The sequence below is a fragment of the Neolamprologus brichardi genome, chromosome 12, assembly GCF_056152115.1.
Source record: "Neolamprologus brichardi isolate AB-2024 chromosome 12, ASM5615211v1, whole genome shotgun sequence".
NCBI classification, from domain to species: Eukaryota; Metazoa; Chordata; class Actinopteri; order Cichliformes; family Cichlidae; genus Neolamprologus; species Neolamprologus brichardi.
The window spans coordinates 28,565,358-28,586,681 of record NC_142115.1 but is presented as its reverse complement, the minus strand read 5'-3'; the positions used below and the strand labels follow the sequence as shown (position 1 = coordinate 28,586,681).

The window sequence follows — 21,324 nt, the reverse complement described above, 5'->3', positions numbered from 1 at the left end:
ACATGTAATACATTCTGGTTTTCGTAAAGTATGACTGAAGTAGTATTATAGTAGTAGTATATATTTATGTATTCCTGTGGAAAGAAAATCACATTAATATAGCTCATTTTAAACACTCTACACTTGTAATCCTCGAGTCCTACACAGAATATGTTGTATGGCTCAGCTTTTTAAACTAGTGATCCTGAGCTGAGATAGATAGCGTCAGTTTTCAGACAACTGGGGATACACTCACTGGCAACTTTATTAGGGTACATCCATATAACTGCTCGTTAATACCTAATTTGCCAGTAATTTGACAGCAACTCAGTGCACTTAGCCATGTAGGCACAGTAATATTGGCCTACTAAAGTTCAAGGCCATCATCAGAATTTGGCATAAAGGTGATTTACATTATATTACTTAAAGATGTCACTTTTTTTCCAAATTCCTTAGACTACAATGACCTGGATGACTGAGAGCCTTCACAGACATAAATTATATTACATTATACTGATTGTTGTTTGTGTCAGGTGGGCTGGTCTAAATATTTCAGAAGCTGTTGATCTACTGGAATTTTCCCAAACCACCATATATAGGGTTTACAGAGTGGTCTGAAAAAGACAAAATATCCAATGAACCGAGCTGTCCTGATGATGTCAGAGGTCAGAGGAAAATGACTACACTGCTTTGAGCTTTTAGGAGGGCAACAGTAACTCTCATTGCAATCAAAGTATACAGAAGTGTGATAACACAACATGTCAAACTTGTAAGTAGTTGGTCTACAAGCAGAAGACCACACAAGGTGCAGTATCTGTCAGCTAAGAAAATGAGCCTATGTGAATTCCGACTGAGGCAACTGGGAAAACTCTGATACTAAAAATATCTCAACTTTTATTGTATCACTCTGACAGAACAGTAAAAAAATTGGCATAAACAACATGGAAGCATGGATCCATCCTGCTTTGCATCAATATATATAACGCACCATGTCGCAAAGCTCATAAAGATCATCTCAAACTGGTTTCTTCAAGATGACACTCGGTAGTCAAATGAGGACTGTTTCCTGCACCTTGTTGAATCTAAAAAATTACCTCAGTTCAGAAGGCCAAAGGGTGTCTGAACGGGTACCTAAAAACCTGTCCTGTGAGTGTATGTCCATCACTGACTGTGTTTTCAGGGGATTTCAAGGGGAAATCCTTCTCATCCCTTTTTGAATTTACATCTCGGGATTTGTTTCATTTATTTCCCCTAAAGCTTTAGTCCCAAGTGCTTTGCAAGGTTTAAAGGTCTCTTGGATTTGCAATAAGAGACCTGTTCAGTTTTTCATTTCGGAAACATAACTCATGTTGTAGACACACAAATACAGAAAGGAAATGTCTCTCACTGATCCCTTTGCATTATTTACACTACCTTTCTTGCTTCAGGCAACGGTTGATATTATTGTACGTGAGCCCAAACAGAAATTTAAAACCCAATCACATGGACTTTCAAATATTTCACCAAACGCTTGCATTAATATAGATATTCATATTTCCTTTCCTTTCTAAGCAAATTAATATCAATTTCCAAGCAAATCAGTAATATTTTGTATTTCAACCTCTTTTCAGCATCTGTTTGATAATTATAATGTTACTGTGTCTGTTTTTTTGTTGAACTTTGGTTATTTTTTGTTTTCTCTCTTACCTTGCTTGTCTCAGTCTTTTACACTCTGTCGTCATTTCTTTCCAGCCTTTTGTGTTTGTCTGCCCTGCCCACATTAGTTTCCCCCGTGTTGAGTCAATTAGTTTTCTGCATTGCCTATTTATAGCCCTGCCCTTCTCATCCTTGTTTGTCAGTGTGTATACTTACCCATGTTCTTTACCACTGTTCTTCCTTGTGCTTGTTCTTATTTTTGTGTTTTCTTGCACTTTTTCCACCTCTACTAAATCAGCTTTACGTTAAAGCTCGCTTTTGTTTTTGCAGTGTGGCCTCCTGTGTCCTGCATTCTGTGCTCATTTTTTCTTAATATAGCATAAACTTGATATACAGGCAGCTATGTGATAGCTTGCCATCAAAAATAGTACATATCTTGATGTTTCATTCAAATGTGTGCCTCTAAGTTTCCTTTTACAGCCATTACCTAAGTAGAACTAGAAACATAATCACGCAATAAATATGCTGAAAACAAAAGTAGCCTAATTAAACACTAATGCTCAGCCACCAAGTGTCAGAGCTCAGATGGCCTCTGCAATTAGCAAAAGTCAATTGATCTCTGGAGAAAAACCAGGATGATACCTGTAGCTAATGGGGACATGACATCGTTACTGTGATGTTCAAAGCAAAAATTGAAAATAACTGTAAATTATAAAAAGCTGAAAGACTTACGTCATCTTAAGCTGCAGGTGGAAATGTAAAGAATGATTTAAGGCAGTTTCCTATTATACTGACAGGGCTGACTTAAAGCAATACCTCACTCAGGTAGATAATTTTTACCTCTCAGCACACAAACCTTAGCAGCAGGTCCAACATCTCCCACCCCGGAGAGCCACAGTCAACAGCAGCATTCAGACTTTCTCCCCTGCTTTTGGTATTGATATTTGCTAACAGCCAAAATTACTTTTTGGAAAGAATCACCTGGGATGTTATATAAAATAATAACTCCTGGATCAACTTTGCCTTGTGTTTCATTACATTTCAAAATGAAAGTAAGAAAATGGCAAGTTGATTTTTTTTCAGTGGTCACCAGGTGGACTCTGAAACACAGCTTCAGCTCTTGCACTTCATCCTCCATAGCTTTCAGATACAGTTCTGTGCAAAGGTTCAAGGCACTAAAACTAAAGTGAGGATGTTTTAAAAAATGATGTTATTAATATTTTTTTTTTTTTGTTTTTGAAATTGACTCTGCATTAAAAATACAAATAAGAAATAGATTTAGACTTAAGAAAAAATTATTCTTAAAAAATTTGCAAGGTGCAGTATATATATATAATACATAAAATATCTAAATGATCTTAATTTTACAAAAAGGAGTTTGCAGTATCGTGCACATCATAAGCAGGCTGTCTTTTGAAGTACAAAGATAGGAGTACTAACCTTACAATCATTATGTAATAAATGTAACTTAGAATAAAAGGAGAGAGAGTTATCCGACCTCCTGGAATATGAATTATCTTATGCATCTTACAGCAATAACTGTAAATAAACACGTTTATTGTGTCTAATACTAGAGGTGGGAATCACCATACATCCCACGATACAATATTATCACAATACTTAATGCACAATACGATATTATTGCAATTTTTAAAAAATATTTTGCGATATTCAGATTCTGTACATAAAGGTAAACTTTATTAATATTCATTTTATCTAATAACAAAGTCTCACACTCAGTCTTTCTCTCATTTCAGTCAGTTTTATTGTTGACAAACTGAACGGTTTGTATTACAGTCTAGTCCAACTTAACTGAATGCAACCATCTGGTACAATTATAGCTATTCTAAACTATGCAATTTGTGAAAACTATGCAGCCCCTTCAGCAACTGAAGAATTTGAAAGTAAATTAAAACAAAATATAATTTTACATTAAATAAAAAAGTTTTAAACTTAATTAAAATAAGTAAACTGTCGTGTTTATTGCTGCCAAAAAAAAAGTTAAACACATTTGGACAGTGAAGGAATGTCAGGATTCTTGCTCAGAAAAAGGAGCTGATCAACATGCTCTGAAGTCAGAGCATGTTCCAGTCCACAAAAACTTTTTTTGTAACAAAATATCGATTTCTGCTGTCCCTGTATCGATACATTATTAGCAAACGAAATATCACAATACTACACAGTATCGATTTTTTTCCCCCACCCCTATCTAATACTGATGTACTTTTTCTTCAGGAAGCCTGGAGAACTTATTACTTTTTTTTTATCCTGTCTTCCTTCTCTCTCCCCAACCGGTCGCGGAAGATGGCCCCGCCCCTCCCTGAGCCTGGTTCTGCTGGAGGTTTCTTCTTGTTAAAAGGGAGTTTTTCCTTCCCACTGTCACCAAAGTGCTTGCTCATAGGGGGTCATATGATTGTTGGGTTTTTCTCTGTATGTATTATTGTAGGGTCTACCTTACAATATAAAGCATCTTGAGGCGACAGTTGTTGTGATTTGGCGCTATATAAATAAAACTGAATTGAATTGAATTACTTTCAGGGTTCCATGCACTATGAAGTAGAGATGTATGCTTTCTTTCTTCAGCTGAGAATGCTTCACCTATGATGCTCAGTTGACCCTATGAGACTAAACAACACCATGAACATGCATTTACGTATGCATGTGTTTGTGTCTAGACAGGAGAACAAGACTATAATCCAAATTCTTTTTCTGAGGAGATTACTTGTTTCAGTTGTCTCTATTCTTTTGTGCCACAATATCATACTAACACTATAATTTTTGTTGTGTAATATGCCAATCTTGGCGGTGTGATTACAAGATAACATATCACTAAAGCCTAATAATTAAATGGGATGGGCAAAGCTTGAAAGACTCCATTCAATCATGCCTGGGTTATGCAAAATAAGTTTCTTGATGAACACTTCCACCTAGAGGATAATTGGTGCTAAAACATCTAGTTTTATTTTGTCGACGCTTATAGGGAGCAGTACACATGGGTGAGAGAACATATTAAGGAAAAAACAGAGTTATTTAAAAATCTCTTCTTCTTTCCTATTTGAGATTTTTCTTCTTCTTTTTTTAGTGTTATAGAGTTCGATGGCTACGATATCCAGGGTGCATCTACGAGACCTACTCCTGAAATCTTTATCCCCTACCCTTTTGTAAGAGTCAATAGTACCAGTGGAAAGAAGGTCCAACTGTCTGCTTTAAACTTGGCCACTGAAAAATACTAGAATCTGTTTGTCTTAATGCTGAATCTGTTTAAATCAGTTTTGTTTTTATTCTTATACTGCAAATAATTTTTCCTAATGTGTTGTATTTTTCCTCTCTTGTTTGGTGAGCTTTCACAGGGCTTATTAGGTCACAGTTGCTGTTTGCAGATTTTATGGATGGGTTAAAAAAAATCAGTCATAGTACATTCTAGCTATGCACAGTTTACACAATTCATGTTCAACTAAAAATCAAGACTGTAAACCAAGACTACATTTAAATGTATTTTTAGTTGGCCTAACGATACATTATACAATCTATTGCTGTAATATAATTCTCATTTTCCCCATAGGTCAAAGGTCAGGGTGAAATGCACTGCAGCGCCATCCTGATAGACATTAGCGGGGCAAAGGCGGCAATGAACAGGCCTCTGGACACCCACATGGAGCACAGTCTCTCTGATGCTGACACAGTCCTTATACAGACCTGTTAACTCCTACATACAGAGCTGCTCTTGCTTTCAGCAGCCAGTTAGTTAGTAGTACGTGACTGTTTAACCTCACAGGCAAAAGAGTAACTGTGCTTATGGCTGCACTGCACATTGTTACTTAAGAGCAAATTGTTGCAAGGTTAAACTTTTACTGCACTGTTTGACTGAAAATGTTAAGTCTGTTGCACCGGAGCACACCTCATTTCACTGCAGGGGTAATTCACAGCTGATTCTTTCCTGGCTAAAATAGCTTATGTGTGTTTATGATATCATTATTTTGTCCTTAATCTCTCACTGATGAAGTGTAAAAAGATATAGGCTGCCCCTGGTTAAGACTTTTTAGATATGCAAAAAGTTAATTTGCTTTATGTACCCCAATTTTCTGTTTCTGCCTTCTCCCCTGAACATTCCTCAAACAGAAAAAATGAAAAATGAAAGTAATGTCAAGTTAATTTTTACTGGAATGTAAGTACAGTTTTTACAAATAACAAGATTCACCTTGAACATTTACACATATAAGTCCTGTTAGAATTACTATTTTTAATTCGTTTACTGGCTATGTTACATACATATATAACTAGCAAAGGCAGTAGCTTTTAGGAACAATGCCAGGTTGTTATAAAAGGCATGTAAAAAGGTGCAGGCTGGTATCAGGCAGCGTTCAATATGAGAGGCTTCATTGGTGATCTTTGAGGAACTCCTTCATGTAGTCAGCGAGTGCTTTAGTGTCCTCCAGTGTTACAGCGTTGTAAAGTGATGCGCGAATTCCTCCAACTGACCTGCAGGGGGAGGAAAAAAAAAAAAAGTGTGTTTCATACTCTGCCTTCTCTGTCTACAAAATTACAAAGCAAATCCAACATCTGTGCTCCTGGCTAAAGTTATTGTCCACTTCCATCCATGGAGTCTGCTTGATCCATCCTAGTAGTTATGAGGTAAGAGTCAGGCTTTCCCGTGGACAGATCACCAGTCTATTACAGGGCCAATACAGAGAACCATTCAAATCATATTCACACCAACCACCAATTTTGAATTGTCAGTTAGTCCAGGTCCCAAGCACCAGCACTAACCAATGTGCCACCCTGTTTCTATAACCTTAAAAGGGAAATTAATTCTACTAGGTTGCAAAATCTACATCTAAAAATCACATTTAATTGAGCAACACTATACACACACAAAATGTTTGTCAAACTAACCTGTGTCCTTTCAGTGAGATCATTCCACGTTTGGAAGCACCATCCAGAAACTCCTTTTCCAAGGCTTCATCTCCCTCTTTCTTCCCCACACGAAATGGTACATTCATCCGGCTCCGACAGGCTGTGTCTACAGGACACCTGAGCAGGTGGACACATGTTACAGCCCGTGGCCATAAGAAGTCTGTGTGAGCTGCTGTGTTTCTGTCTCTTTACTGTGTCTTAAGACTCTCTGCAGGTCCTTCCCCTAATGAAGAGTAGTGAGCTGCTGATTGGACCGTGGAGCACGTGACTGCGTTCAAAAAGCCGCTCTGACAGCTGCCGGGAGAGAGAGAGAGAGAAGCGAGCGAGCAGTTTTTGACTGCAGACACGGACCTGGCCCTGGTTTCCAACTTTTTGGGTTACTTTGTATCTGTGTAAGCATGCTCTGTGAGAGCCGCTGCTTGTGGGTAAACTCAGTGCTTATGCGTGCATAGGCTGAAGCTGAAGGGGTGAGCCGCCTTTTCTTTTGAACAGTTTTCTCCTGTTTCTGGGCTAGGAAGCGAGGGATAGTATTGTCATTTGTTTGTTCTGTTTCGTTCTTAGGGTTTAGTTAGTTTCCTCTGGCAGGACGTAGTTGGTTTTGTTTATTATTTTGGCCTGGGTTCACCCTGGAGCTATGCTTCCTGACATTAAATAAAATCACTTTTTTTTTACTCATAGCCGGTTTCGGATGTTTGGTTTGGGACCCAGGGTGGGTACTTGCTTCTCTCTCCTCAAATCTTATGTGCGTCTCTACATGCCTAACTAGGGGCGTAACAACACAGCACACAGCTCTGGTTTGAACTCCTTATTTCACTACTAATATGTAGGTTTGGTAGAGTTTTACTTCCTGACCCATTTGTTCATTATCATTTTGCTTTTTCTTCTGAATTCTTGTATTTAAATGCAGATGTGATACTTACACATAGAAACCATTAGAAGCATTGATGATGTCATAAATCATGGAGGACTTCTGCTTGTTGAGCATCTCCATGGCAGCACTGCCGCCATTGTTCTTTATCCACTCCAGAACCAGGCTCATGATGTAGATGCTGAACCCAGTGACGAAAAAGATTAAAGTTTGTGACAAATTGACATATTGATCATCTTCAGTCTGGAGGATAAAGATTAACTTCTTACACTGGTGAGTTTTTACCTGAAACATGGGGGTGTGTTGTACAGGGAGTTCATCTCAGCCTGCACCTTGTAGTCCAGGACAATGGGACACTCTTTCAGAGCGTGACCTAACAAGTCCTCTCGCACAATGACCACGGTTACACCGGCACAGCCCACATTCTTCTGAGCCCCGGCAAAAATGAGTCCAAACTGCAGATTGCAGGAGAGCACAATAAATACAGCCTTGCCTACAACTACGGGTCTACTTTGAGACAAAAAAAAAAAAAAAAAAAGGCCTTTGATTTGGCGAGAGGGAACTTATAAGTTCAAAAGGAAGCTAAGAACTTTTGGACATGTTCCCCACTCAAAATTCCCCGGTAGCCAATATGGCAATACAGAACTTAAATACATATTTAAGAACAGGGTCCCAGAGGCACAAGAGTTAAATATATACATTTTTCAGTCTCATTTTTCCAGCTCACCTTAGAGACGTCCACAGGTCGGGACAGGAAGTTGGAGGACATGTCGCTCACCAAGACCACCCCATTTGTTTCTGGGGTAAAGTTATATTCAACACCATGGACTGTCTCATTGGAGCAGTAGTACACGTAGGAGGCTGAGGGGTTCAGGGTCCAGCTGCTGGGGTCAGGGATTTCTACATACACACACAAAACCCAGCATAATAAAATCAAAACAAGACTAACAAAGCATCTATAGCCATGCTAGTAGCACAGTGAGAGCAATCAAAAACTTATTAAAATAAAACTTTATGGCGATAGCAGAATGTGAAGAAAGTCGCATCAGGTAAGAAGGCTCTTAGGCAAGCTTTCTTGTAATTTTTTCAAGTAGTCTTCAGGAATAGTTCTCCAGGTTCCCTGAAGGACATCCAAAACTCTTTTTTGGATGTTGGCTGCCTTTTATTTTGCTCACTTTCAAGGTGATCCCACACTGCTTCAATAATATGTGTTTGGGAATACTGCCATGCTGAAAAATGAAAACTACCCTTCCACTGTATCCATTTCTGATGATGCTTTGGTGAACAGTGATCAGCTGAAGGGCCAGATGTATCTCTTGAACCTCGTTTCAGGTTTTTGTTGGATTTTCTCCCATTTATTGAGGTGATGACTTTCAGATACTATTTTGCTGCTGTAGATCATTTTTAGGCCTCTTACTTCTTTTCCTAGATTTTTCCAGTTTCCTCAAATTTTTTTAAAGGACACACTGCACACCATACCGAGATATGCCAATATCTATATTGGAAGCGAGACATAACAATATAATAGCACTTTGGGAATCAGCTTACTGGTGCAAAAATACAATTTTACGTCTGTCAAACAGTGTTATCTTTGTCTGTGAAGATTCTCACTCATCCAGGTCATCGTAGTCTAAGGAGTTCGGAAAGAAAAGCTTCTGGACTTATTTAAGTTTCCTTGAAGACGTTTCACCTCTCATCGGAGAAGCTTCTTCAGCTCTGACAGCAATTGGTGGAGAGTCCCAGATTTTAAGCCGTATGGGAGTGTCCCCAGGAAGGTCATGTTATCTTTGTTTTTTCCCCATAGATTCAATTAAAGAAACGGGAGAAAATGCATGTTTGCAATATAAAGTTAGAGTCTAAATATAATTCAATTAAAATTGTTCTTTGTCAGCTTTTACTGCTTTGTGTAGACGCAACACTGGCTAATCCCTGGAGTTACATGGCTTTTTTAAGGTTTGAATGATTAACGCCTCTAAAAATTGTCAGGTGGAGTAACTGAATTGAAAATAAGTGAAAAATCCGCCAATTTAAAAAAAAAAAAACCTTTGAAAGACCTTCAGAAAGCCTGAAAAACTACTTCTCAAAACCGCTGCAAAAAATGAGAAGAAAGTCAGTTTCCCTGGCACAAAATATAAAGAAATGAAGGGTGGCTTAAGACTTTTGCACAGTACTGTAATTCAAAGCACCATAGCGTTGATTCTAAATATCACGCCCAACCATGTGGAAATGACCACTTGCATACCAGAGTCTTTCACTGGTGCTTGGCTCTATTGTTTATTATGCAACCGCCCGGGTACACAGCCAGATTTTGTAGACTCACTGTCCTGATGCAGTCAGAATAACAATTACTGACTATTTCAGCTTATACTAGTTTTTCCTTTTTTTCCATTTTAATGTCATGGCAGGAAAAAAAAATAAAAGAAAAAAACTTGCCAGTCTGCACACTTACTCGTGTAACTATCCAGTTTTGGGTGAACAACATTCACTTTGCCATATTTCTCCGCTTCCTTTGCTGCTTTGGCCGACCACGTGCCCGTCACCAGGTAATCGGCACACCTATCCTCCTTAAGACCAATCAGGTTGAGAGGAACACTGCTGAACTGTCCAGACCCACCACCCTGCAGGAACAGCACCTTGTAGTTGTCTGGAATATTTCTGAGAAAAAAAAAAAAAAAACACCAGTGTGTGTTAAAGGCAATCCAGACATAATCACGTGCAGACGTAAACTTACAGGAAGTCTGATTCTTAAACCAAGCAAAGGTACAGTTTAAAAGCAAACAGCATCTCTTTACTCGGCTGAGACACTAGTGTGGTTTAAATGTGATAGGTAAAATATGCAGCTATCTCTTGTACATCTGTCTCCATCGGATTGACAGCAATGTGACTGTCTAAGAATAACTTCGAAGAAAAGGTGCACAACCATCTCATTTGACCGGTTTGCCTGTCATTAGCGCTGCTGTACGAAAGAGGAAAAAGGGTACGAGGGTTCATGCATTTAAAAAAGTCTGACTATGATTACGACACGTTATGTACTGTGAGCTGAAACTACAAGAAAAAAAATTAACACCTTTGTTAAGAGGCGTGATTATAGTGCAGCATATCTGAAGAAACACAACAGAGCAACAACAGTTACTTACAACAGCTCTCGCAGGAGGCTCTCTGTTTTGTTGATAATTTTATTGAAGTCTGATGATCGGTGACTCATCTCTAGTACAAAAAGAACATTTGGGGGGATTTTATTTCACTGTATATGACGTACTTTGAAGAAAATGTGATATTTGTGATGTTTAATATTTCACAGATTCCAGAGACTGAGGAAGCAGTGATCAGCTATAAAATATCTGGACATATGGAAATCTCTCAAGGTTTATTAATCTGGATACAGTACAGTAAACATACACTGTGTATGAAATGTCAGCTACAGGCCACAATTAACAAGAGGTCACAAAGGATCCATCTCAACAGAGTCATCGTTTATTGAAAAATCTAGAGACAATACATTAACATGTTTGTGTACTGATCTGTTTTTCTACTCACCGAGGACACTGATGCCAGTGCCGCTGTAGTTTAGGAGCTCATTCTGTGCTTGAAGCAGCACCTGCAACACATTGTGTAAGTATCTCTTCAAAACGTCTTGATGCATTCTCAATCATCCAGGAAAGTAGATCTCCAAAAGTTGATTCTGTTCATCTGGACGTAGCGTTTTGTGGGAGAAACGTTTCGTCACTCATCCAAGTGACTTCTTCAGTCTCAGCCGACTGCAGGTTTCCCCAAACACTACATTTGCATAATGACTGAAACCAGCCCACTGAGGAGGAGGCTGGGAGGTCAGTTCCTTAATCTTAGTTATGCAAATTCTCATGACCATTGATCAACAACCACTGACCAAAACCCACTGATCAAAGACCACTGATCAATGACCATGAGTACCATTCACAGAGAGTTGGGGAATGGCTGCAATCACAGCATTGTAAGATGGCGAAAGATGTACCCTTAGGCCCCCTCCTTGATTCAGAGATGGTCTTTCCCTTTTCACGTAAATGGCCTCCCTGACTCCGCACTCAATGGTCAATGGTCATCAGAATTTGCATAACTAAGATTAAGGAACTGACCTCCCAGCCCATTGTTCCTCAGTGGGCTGGTTTCAGTCATTATGCAAATGTCTGTTTATAAGATTTGGGGAAACCTGCAGTCAGCTGAGACTGAAGAAGTCACTTGGATCAGTGACGAAACGTTTCTCCCACAAAACGCTACGTCCAGATCTTGTAAATAGGACTGCTATTAATAACTAATGAATACACATTTTAGCTTCACAAATCTTATTTGACCTAAAAATAATAATAAAAAAAAATCATAAAACGACCAACTGATGCTCCTAAACGTAAACTTTGCTATCACATTAAGGTTTTTCTAGTCTAGAAAAAGGGCTTTTAGTAAATGACTAATGCAGAGTCACTGCTAAGAGAGGTTTGTGCATGTGTTTTGTATATATGCGGTTTCTGGCCATTTGATAAACTACAGTGTTTTTGAGCATGAGTAAATTAAACCACATTTTGAAACACTGTTGGAAAGCCAAAATATTGGTGGGCTGCAAAATAGCAAAAAACAAACTTGCCTAAGCACTAAAACAGTCGATAATCAGCATTGCAACTGTACACCAGTGAGTTTACTTGTCAGTCTCTTTCCGTTTTACGATTTTTTATTTTGTTTTGACCATTTAAACGCCTCATGACTAAATCCTTACAGCTCACTGGGTTTATTGGGCTCTACAAAACCCCGCAGGCAACAGTACAAACCACTCAGAGTACATTAAGTCTGCAGTCAACCGAAAAGACCTCGCGGGAGGCGTCAGTGTTATCTGGGAGCTGTGATTTGTTCTCATCTAAGCGTGTTTCTTCTGCCATCTAGAGGTTCTCTCTGCCGCTGCCAGTGAACCACAAAGGAGCAGGTTTCCACATGAATGAATGAGGCTGATGCAACTCAACACACTGTTGACAAATGCCAAGCTGACAATGGCATTAAACCAGAAGTCCTTTTCCTCATACAGTGTCTCTCTTTACGAAAATGAAAGGAAAGTTAGGCCATCGCGTCCGTGACCCGCCTGCGGTTAAACAAATTATAAAGTGGCAATTTGCTTTAATGCAGTTTGCAATTAGCTCGCTTTTTTTCTGCGTTTCTGCACATTATTAACGTTACACAAGCAAGAGAGGGATAGCAACTTACAGAGGGGGGAAGTTTTGCAGGTCCGGCTCCAAAGTTGATGGTTTGTTTGTGCTCCATGATGTAAAGCGAGCTCGAAACTCCGGCTGGTGGATGCTGTCCCTGCCTGCTGTCTCTACCAGATTCAGCGCTGTGTGAAAGCCTCAGCTTCGGCCGGGTCCCTGCTCTCCTCCTCCAGCACTGGTTGGCTTGGATGCCAGTTATGTATATAGCATGTTGCGTTTGGGAACGCCTCGTAAATTTGTAGCTTCAAATGACAAAATAGGGTCAATCTAGGTTACAATGCATAGTTGACCATGTAAGGGAGTATTAATGCATGATGCATCCTCAAATCCTCAAAAAGTTGATTCTGTTCATATGGACGCAGCGTTTTCGGAAAACCTTTAACGTTAATTCCAGTAATTACTGATTATAATTATTTTTAGCAGTTATTGTCACACGTTCAAACAGGTGGATTAACCTTTTAGGATGTCTGAGTGGATAAGCTCTTATTCAAATATTAAACAATTATTTTATTTAAAAAAACTCTGTGGCTCCTGTTTTAAATTGAAAGCATAATTAAACATTGTTCTCAAAGCCCCTTGTACTCAAATGTTCCCTTAAGTCAATATTAGAGTAAGAGTACTCTGGGTTAGTGTTATTATATTTAAACTATTGTGAAATAACTACTGTGAAATTTTCCCAGACTGTTTTTTCCCTTTGATCTTAAGTACGGTAACAACTTGATTTTAAAAGATTTACAAAATTGTAAAATATTTAACTTAAATTATTTATTAAATTAGATCATGCAGAAACTTCTTAACTGAGATCAAATTTTTTTTTTTCCTCATTTCAATTATTTCACATATATAATAAACTATACATAGATCTTACACTTGCCTTTTTTTCTTTTTTTTTTCTTTTTTGACCAGTTCACGCGAACGAAGTTACTTACTTACTTGGCAGCACTTGAAGGCACCACCAGGACCCAAACTAGGACCTGTTGTCACGTGACTGGCTGAGTGCCCCGTCACGCCACCGAAAATGTGAGCGAGCAAAACTTTAAGTATCAAGTAATTTGAAAGCATTTTAGACGTATAGCAGGAAGAGCACTGGTTGCTCTTTCATAGTATCCTGTTTATTCAATGATCAATTAATCAAAGCTGCAGGAATTTGGAATTTCTGGAAATGACACATTCATATTGCTTGCCAGCATGAATTGATTCTGCAAAGTTATGGCATTGAGAAGAGGAGGAATAACAACATGCCATAGAGCTTATATGGAACCTCTCATATTGAGTCTGTGCCTGGATAAGAAAGAAAGAGTTTCAACATTTAGACACATTTTGATCAAATGTTTCCTTATTATCCTGATAGCTTCTGATTACTTTTCATAGAACTATGTTTCAGCGTTCTATTTTTTTTCCTATTTTGATGTATTGGGTCTAACTGCACACTATAGAAGGAGAAAAACACACTTTCCACTTCTAAATACCACTGAACAGATTATTTCCCCCCACAACAGCAAAACATCTGAAGAGCAGAACATTAACGGGTTTAATGGAGACAAGTCGCATGCGCTCACAGCTGCTTCCTCAAAAAGTCAACATCAAAAGAGTACATAGGGTAGCATCATGAAAAAACAACAAAATATAATATATCCGAGCAAACAAACGCAACATATTGTGTTTTCCTTCAGATTTGATTCTGTCTAATATCTGCAACAATAGAGAAAATGAACATCCCACAGTGTCTTTTACACATCTGCTCTCTGTAAGGATGGATGTAAAGACGTAAATGCCCTTCATTTGAAGTCACTCTCACCAGTAGCTGCACACTGTACCACCTTGTCACACACAATTCTTTAATTTCAGACAGACTCTGTAAGACACAGTTTTCACTATTTGAATCTAAACTTTGATCTCTTCTTAATCCTAACCGAACTCAAACGCAGACTGATATATATTTGTTATATATTTGTCCTCAAAATAACAACATTTCCCATAAAATGAACTAAAATTGGTCCACATTCCCAACCAACAACAGCAGAGAGAAAAGCATTAGCATGCTAAAGATATTTAAAAAGTAAACTCTCACAGTACTTATAATGCAAATATAACACAAGTACAGATTGCTTACATAAGAGCACTGAGGGACACAGAAGCTTTGTTTCATTTCTGTTTTTGTAACTTGTAAAATATGACACATCAGCACAGCAGAGGGACAAGAAGCAGAATTTGGAACAAAAACTGCAAGATACAGTCAAAGGTGGAAGTGTGAACGTGGGCATTTTTAAAAAAAAAAGATGAGATGAAAGTAAGCAAATGTTTGAAAATGTAAGCACAACAGACTAAATTGAGTCAGTTTGAGTGTTTACTGCACAGTATTGCACAGAGTGTTGTGTTACCAAAGATTCAGCGAGACAATTTTCTATCAAATGGAAATAGTCCATTGCAGTTGCTGTTGGCACAGTTTGGGTTTTTTTCTACGAAGCTGCAACAAAGGTAAAACCAGAAGCTCTAGCAGTCAGGCTGACAGCATTAATTTAACCGTAACTTAGAAAAGCGTGACAGAGATAATTGTATTTCAGCAGCTCGTGAAACACACGAGACTCGCTTGACCGGTTTGTCCCTTTTTAGAGATCACATGGAATTATACAATGTTTCAGTGTGTGTGTGTGTGTGTGTGTGTGTGCATGTCCAAGCAAACATACACTACAGTGATCAGACTGCTCTCATCTCAGGAGAAAGTATAAATAAACAATGAGTGCACCGTGTCCAAATGCTCAGCATGGCCTTTAGGGGCCAGATGAAAGAAAGTGCATCTCTGCTTCTCCTTTGGGTGCCCGATGATCCGTCTCTACTTCTTCCTCTGCGTCTGTGTTTCCCACTCTGACTCTCCCTCTTGAGCGCCACAGCAAAATGGCAGGAAAGGCATGCTTGAAAGCCTTTCTAAAGTTGTTGCCCGTGAAAGCATACATAAACTGGTTTACAGAGGAGTTGGAGTAAGACATGCAGTGACCCCAAATCTTCAGCTGTGAATGCAAAATTAAGGCGCACTCGATTTTCAAGTTTTTCAATTCAAATCACAACACCAGTCAGCTCAAGGTGCTTAATATTGTAAAGAACCTACAATAATGTTGGACTATTGGAAGGAAAAACTCCTTAACAGGAAGAAACCTGTGGCAGATGAAAATAATTGAACGTTGTCGCTGTTTTTAAAGCGACAGCGTCAGTTTCTGTCATCACAGTACTTTTGTTCACTGTCACACCTTTAAGAGCTACACTAAGACTGTATACTCACCTAATGACACCCTGAAAATGACACTCCCCACCCCTGGCATTTGATAGACATAGATCCTGAGGGGAAAAAAAGTAAATTCTGGGTGTATTTGACTTTGTTCTGAGGTTCTAGCGAGGAGCCAAGGGTTAGCTGCACCAGCGATGCTGTTAGGGGTTTTGCAAACTTCCCTACATCTGGATCTTCTTGTCATTTCCCGCTAGATATTTTCACAACAACAAACTTCAATGGGATAACCAAACATCTGAGTAGTAGTTTTGTAGTTGTAGTTTTCCCAAAACCTTGACAACAATAAAAAAAAAAAAATTGCGGTCTCCCTGTTAAAAGGGAGCTCTTCCTCCCCATCACCCTGCTTGACAGCTGGTTATTTGGGTTTTCTTTTTAATACTGTAGGATATTGATTTTGCATTTATTGTAGTGAGCTGGTGTTACATATAAAACAAAAATGAAATGATGACCATCTAATCAGTAATAAAAGAGATCACCTTATATAGGATGTAACTCTGGAGGCCAAAAGCTTGCAGGAGGATGCAAACCTGGATCTGCCTCCAACAGATGAGGAATAGAGACACCATCACCACCACCATACGAGAGACTCGCGCCCGTACTGCTACTGCACGATTTAACTGGAATAAAGGAGGCATTGCCAGGTCTTTGTAATTAAAAGGAATATTTGGAATTCTCTGTGGATTTAATATGTGAAAAATAAATAATTTCCTACTTGGTAGCCACTGCCAATGGGATTCATGCTGGGCTGGCCCATCCGCTTGAGCATGATGGCATAACACGCAGTGATGGTAAGCAGGGGTAAGAGGTAGACAGCTAGAAAGCTGTAGATGGTGAAAGCTCTCTGGAGGTGGGCAGAGGGAAAAACATCACTGTAGTATGTCTGAGGACCGAACCAGCAGTATCCCACCTCCAGCGACAGGGATGGACAGAATCAAGGAGCCTGGAGGACAGGGGACATGGCATGTAGTTTCCCTTCTTATACTATGGCAAACAAAAAATAACAAGCACTCAGAGAAGTGCAAACCTTCGCGAAGGCAGCTCACTCTCTGGACAGGATTTACCTTTGAGGGAACAGTACTGCATTTTGTGTATATTAATTTTGTTGTATTTGTTCTTTTAAATGTACTTTAAGATGTTTGTAATCCAAGTAAAATCATATAAGTGTAGCAGATGTTTGTTTTGATTACACAAACCTTATATAGGAGAAGATAATGGATAATAGGTAATCTCTTTCCCGTAGTATATTTTCATTCTTTTCTATCCTATAAGATGTTTTGGGGTCCTAAATTATAAAACTTTTTGAGACTTTTGGCAAATAAATTAATCAGCCAACCTTGATGACCTTGGTGGATGTAAGCCAAATCATAATGGACTGTTAACATGACCCCACTCTACACTGCTACAAAGTTTTATCAGAATTAATTAAAAACTTTTTGAGGATGGTGTTTATAGACAGAAACACAAACACACATGCATCAGTGGATAATAGATCAATTATTGGATGATTAATTGTCCATTAAATTCATGGATTAAATAACTAGAGTCCTATTTGTGATGTGGGTGCACATGTGTGCATGGTGTGTTTGTATGATACCTATTCAGATAGACAGGGAGATGGCCCGAGCCCTCCGAGGCGTCCGATGTCTCAGAGATTGCAGAGGATACAAAGTCATGTAGCAGCAGTCGACACTCATTGCTGACAGAGTGATACATGTTGCCTGTGCAGTCACCTGAAAACCAGGAACACAAGCTATGTTTGTTACTATCCCTGTGCAACAAAACATTTTTAAACCTGTGGTGTCTGGTGTATTTTATTGTGTTATATCTTGTAGAAAGTGAAAACACGAGAAATATATGCAATTAATGTGTTGGGAATTTTGAGTATTTGCATTCATAATATCGAGGAGCTTATCTGGGCACTAAATAGACCTTTGCTCAATGTTACAGTCTTCTTTTCAGATGAAGGTAAATTTGGCATTTTATTTGGAAATCAAGGTCCTAGAGTCTGGAGGAAGAGTAGAGAGGCCCAGAAACCAAGGTGCTCAGCATGCTATGTCGTCTTCTGATGTTGGAGCTGGTCTCAGCCAGGAGAACATTTCATTCTTTGATCTGCTAACAAGCATTATGGAGATCCAGTTTTCCTTTTCGAGCAGCACCTGCCAACAGTACTAAACATCTAATAACATAACATGCTGACCATGTTATTACTGCTTGATTTGATAGATAACTGGCCTGACCTGGCCTAACTGGCCTCACAGGATCTATGGGGTATTGTCAGGAAGAACGTGAAAAATATACACCCCAAAAAAGGAGCTGAATGCTGCCATCAAAGCAACACAGGCTTAAAAAAAACACCTCAGCAGTGCCACAAGCTGATTGAGCTGTGCTATGCTGCACAAACGGGGGTTAAATGGTAGGATGTTTCTTAACAAGTAGTTCAAGTGGTATAACCTTATTTACAGCTATCATTTACTTATGTATTTACTTATGTAGTTTAATCAGATGCCTCATGTGTAATCATCTGATGTGTTTTAGAAAGTTGGGGATGTCTACAGATAGTAATGCCATTGCCAAAGAGACTGGATGGCTACGCTACATAACTGATAGTTATGGGTATTCATTCAATGGTGATTCTGGGCATTTTTCAATGACAGAAGGAAGTTGAACTAACAGGCATGAAGCTGTGCTCCTCATCAGCTTGTGTAAGTAAAGAACTTTTAAACTTGAAAAATCTGTCAAGGAAGATTTATCTTTCACAGAAATTTCAACTGCATGAGCAACACAAAGGACATAAACCAGGAATTTTTAATGTAACTTTGACAGTCTTATTTATTATTTTTATTAATTTGATGTTAACCTGGATGTTATGGCAGTGCTTTTTTATTAGCAATATTTTAATTTTAGCCAATTATTAAACTGTGTCGGATTATATTATTATTTTATGCCATGTTAGACCCCTAATTAAAGATTGTGAATTATTATGTAGTTTTAGTTTGCATTATTCTCCTGAATTAGAAGAAGGTGATAACTATTACATTTGGTAAACTGATTTGCATTACATTAGACTGCTGATTTATTGTGAATGAATGATATTGTTTTATGATGCATTATACTGCTGAGTTATAAGAAATACTGTTTGCAGAAAGTCATCGCCTTATTTGTCTGATTAGAAGAGAACAGAGCATACTGCCCCATCTCAGCAGGAGCAGATAAACAGGGAGCCAAGGTCGCAGCTTAGGCGCTGTGTGTGAGAAAGAATGTGAATGTTTAGGCTTTTATGATTAGGTGGGGGCCACTAGAGGCTATAAGAGTTTGATCAAGGCTCCACCATTTTGAGATCTGATGCTGTTTGCTGTATGGTGTCCATCTCCCACGCGTGTGTTCATTAAATCATCGTTTGACTTGACCCGGCCGGACCAGTGTGGTTATTTTTGGTTTTCCTCTTGTATCCATCCCCAATATTTGAATCCGTAACAACTGCTATTGTGTACCAGCTATCAAAGTGCAAAAAATTATATATTTTTATTGCATAAGTGTAAATTTAAAAAAGTATTATTTTTTTTCAGTATTTTTCTTTCTCTTTTTTTTTGCATTATTTGGGAAGCTGCACATTAGTTATCTGATGTACTTTGTATAATGAGCTAATGTCTCACTGGACTTTTCAATTATATTATTATTGCAGAACACTTACATGGTGTTTGAATTAACATCTGTTGAAGTCATTAACATAGTTAATGTTGAACAGTTAATGGTGACTGATATTCTGTTTCAATTCTGTTGCCACTTGCATTTTTCCAGCCTGTCATAGTTTCTGTGTAGTGTATCTCACTTGTTGAAGAAGTCTTTTAAATGTCTTAGCATTTATTTTTATTTGTTGTTAATGGCTTTTCATGGTAAATATTTAAATTAAAGGAATCAAAGGGACAGAACAGCAGATTTACTGTAAATTTTTGTTTTATTTACATTTGAAAAATTAAAACATTTCATGGAACAGTTAAAACAAGCAAACATATGAGAGCTTCTTTCTAAAAACTGCAGTGTTTCAGAGATATTTACCTATAAAAAAATTGGAAACAATCTTCATCTTCTGGTGTTTGGTGATAACATGGATCACTAAAGAGTTCCCAACTAGACCGACCAGCATGATGAAGCCAAAGAAAGTGGGGACCAGCCAGGCATTAACCAGCACCGGTGGCCCTTGGCCTGTCAGAGTTGCAGACTTGTTGCATACAGACACACACTCTGGACCGTGATCAGAGTCTGATTCCACCATCATCTTCACGCATCAAAGCCAATGATATTTCTGCAATAAATATAGAACATATCAGTGTATAATTCTCAATATAAAAGCAGAGTGCAAAAAACGCAAAAGAACAAAGACAACAGAGATTTTAAATCAAATAACCAAGACGTGAATGAAAACTATCAGCTTCAATTTAGGTGGTTTAACAAAAGTATTAGATGACATGTTTTGACATTTGAGATACTTTTATACATTTGTATTCATTTTTAGAAAACTGAAAATAATTGGACAGAACTGTATGGCATCAAGTAAAGATAAACTAATATATAAGCAAATTTAGTGATTTTTTTTTAATAATAAGCTTCTCTTACCTGTGATGAGCTTATTTGCTTCGGCAGTGCTCCTCTCTTTGCGTTCTAAACCAAGGAAATGATGGGCGATTTGTTTTGCTTTGCGTCATTTATGTGTGTGTGTGTGTGTGTAAGAGTGAGAGAGACTCAATATCATTACCTGTAATTAACCAGGACTGGGTGACCTTGTAAAAGCTAAAATTGTTTCTATTTCTTCATCAGGTTAATGTTAATAAGCTGTTGCCTCTGTGCCAAGTGAAAAGAGTCACTATGCTCAAAATTTGTCTGTCTTATGAGCAAGTCTGTTGAGTCCAGATAAGTGGAAGAGAATGGATCTATCATTATCAAACTTTCTGAAAGTCTTTCAGAAATGTTATTTAGATATTGCCACACACTTTCAGTCAAGCTGATAAATCTGACCATTTTCAGTTTTCTTTTTATTACTAATGTTTTCAAACCACTAAACACTGACCTATGAATCATTCAAATATATAAAAAAGGGATGGAAAAAGTAATTTGCTTCTACATACAATAGATAAGTACAGTTTTAAATTGTATCTTTAGGTTCTTTGTTATTAGCAGCCTACTGTAAAAGTACATAACCTGTTTCCAATTCATTAGTTAAATCTGCAAAAACATAAACGATAATACAGATTGATCGTCAGTGTAATATTACTTATTCACCAAAAAGTTGATTCCTGAAGAACTATTAGCTAAAAATGTGGCATATCTTGGTGTGGTGTGTACTGTGCTTAAAAATAACGGACAAACGGAGGACAAAAAGAAGCAGGGCTAAAAACAAACAAACAAAAAAAATCCCAGAAACG

The 21,324-nt window shown here is 38.2% G+C and overlaps 2 protein-coding genes across 2 annotated transcripts; both read right to left on the bottom strand.

The window, feature by feature from the left end:
* Nucleotides 1-3,610: 3,610 nt before the first annotated feature.
* Nucleotides 3,611-12,810, bottom strand: psat1 (phosphoserine aminotransferase 1). The gene is made up of 9 exons (XM_006790009.3): nt 12,620-12,810; nt 10,934-10,994; nt 10,534-10,603; nt 9,846-10,051; nt 8,124-8,296; nt 7,682-7,851; nt 7,449-7,577; nt 6,508-6,645; nt 3,611-6,093 (listed from the first exon to the last, which is right to left on the bottom strand). The coding sequence occupies exons 1-9, from the start codon at nt 12,674-12,676 to the stop codon at nt 5,991-5,993; spliced, it is 1,107 nt and encodes a 368-aa protein (XP_006790072.2). The 5' UTR covers nt 12,677-12,810; the 3' UTR covers nt 3,611-5,990.
* Nucleotides 12,811-15,392: 2,582 nt separating this feature from the next.
* Nucleotides 15,393-20,180, bottom strand: LOC102776383 (G protein-coupled receptor 54). Its single transcript, XM_087848749.1, is given in 7 exon segments — nt 15,393-15,629; nt 16,381-16,521; nt 16,617-16,818; nt 16,820-16,844; nt 17,499-17,705; nt 18,061-18,072; nt 19,961-20,180. Coding segments are annotated over 7 exon segments (1,044 nt in total).
* Between the last annotated feature and the right edge of the window lie 1,144 nt (nt 20,181-21,324).

Excerpts from the sequence above, each read along its gene's own strand:
- psat1 (XM_006790009.3), bottom strand. The coding sequence starts at position 12,676 with ATGGAGCACAAACAAACCATCAACTTTGGAGCCGGACCTGCAAAACTT. Across the intron at positions 10,995-12,619 it reads CTGCAAAACTTCCCCCCTCT|GTGCTGCTTCAAGCACAGAA; the intron begins GTAAGTTGCTAT and ends AATGTGTTGCAG. Across the intron at positions 6,094-6,507 it reads ATCTCACTGAAAGGACACAG|GTCAGTTGGAGGAATTCGCG; the intron begins GTTAGTTTGACA and ends CTCCCCCTGCAG.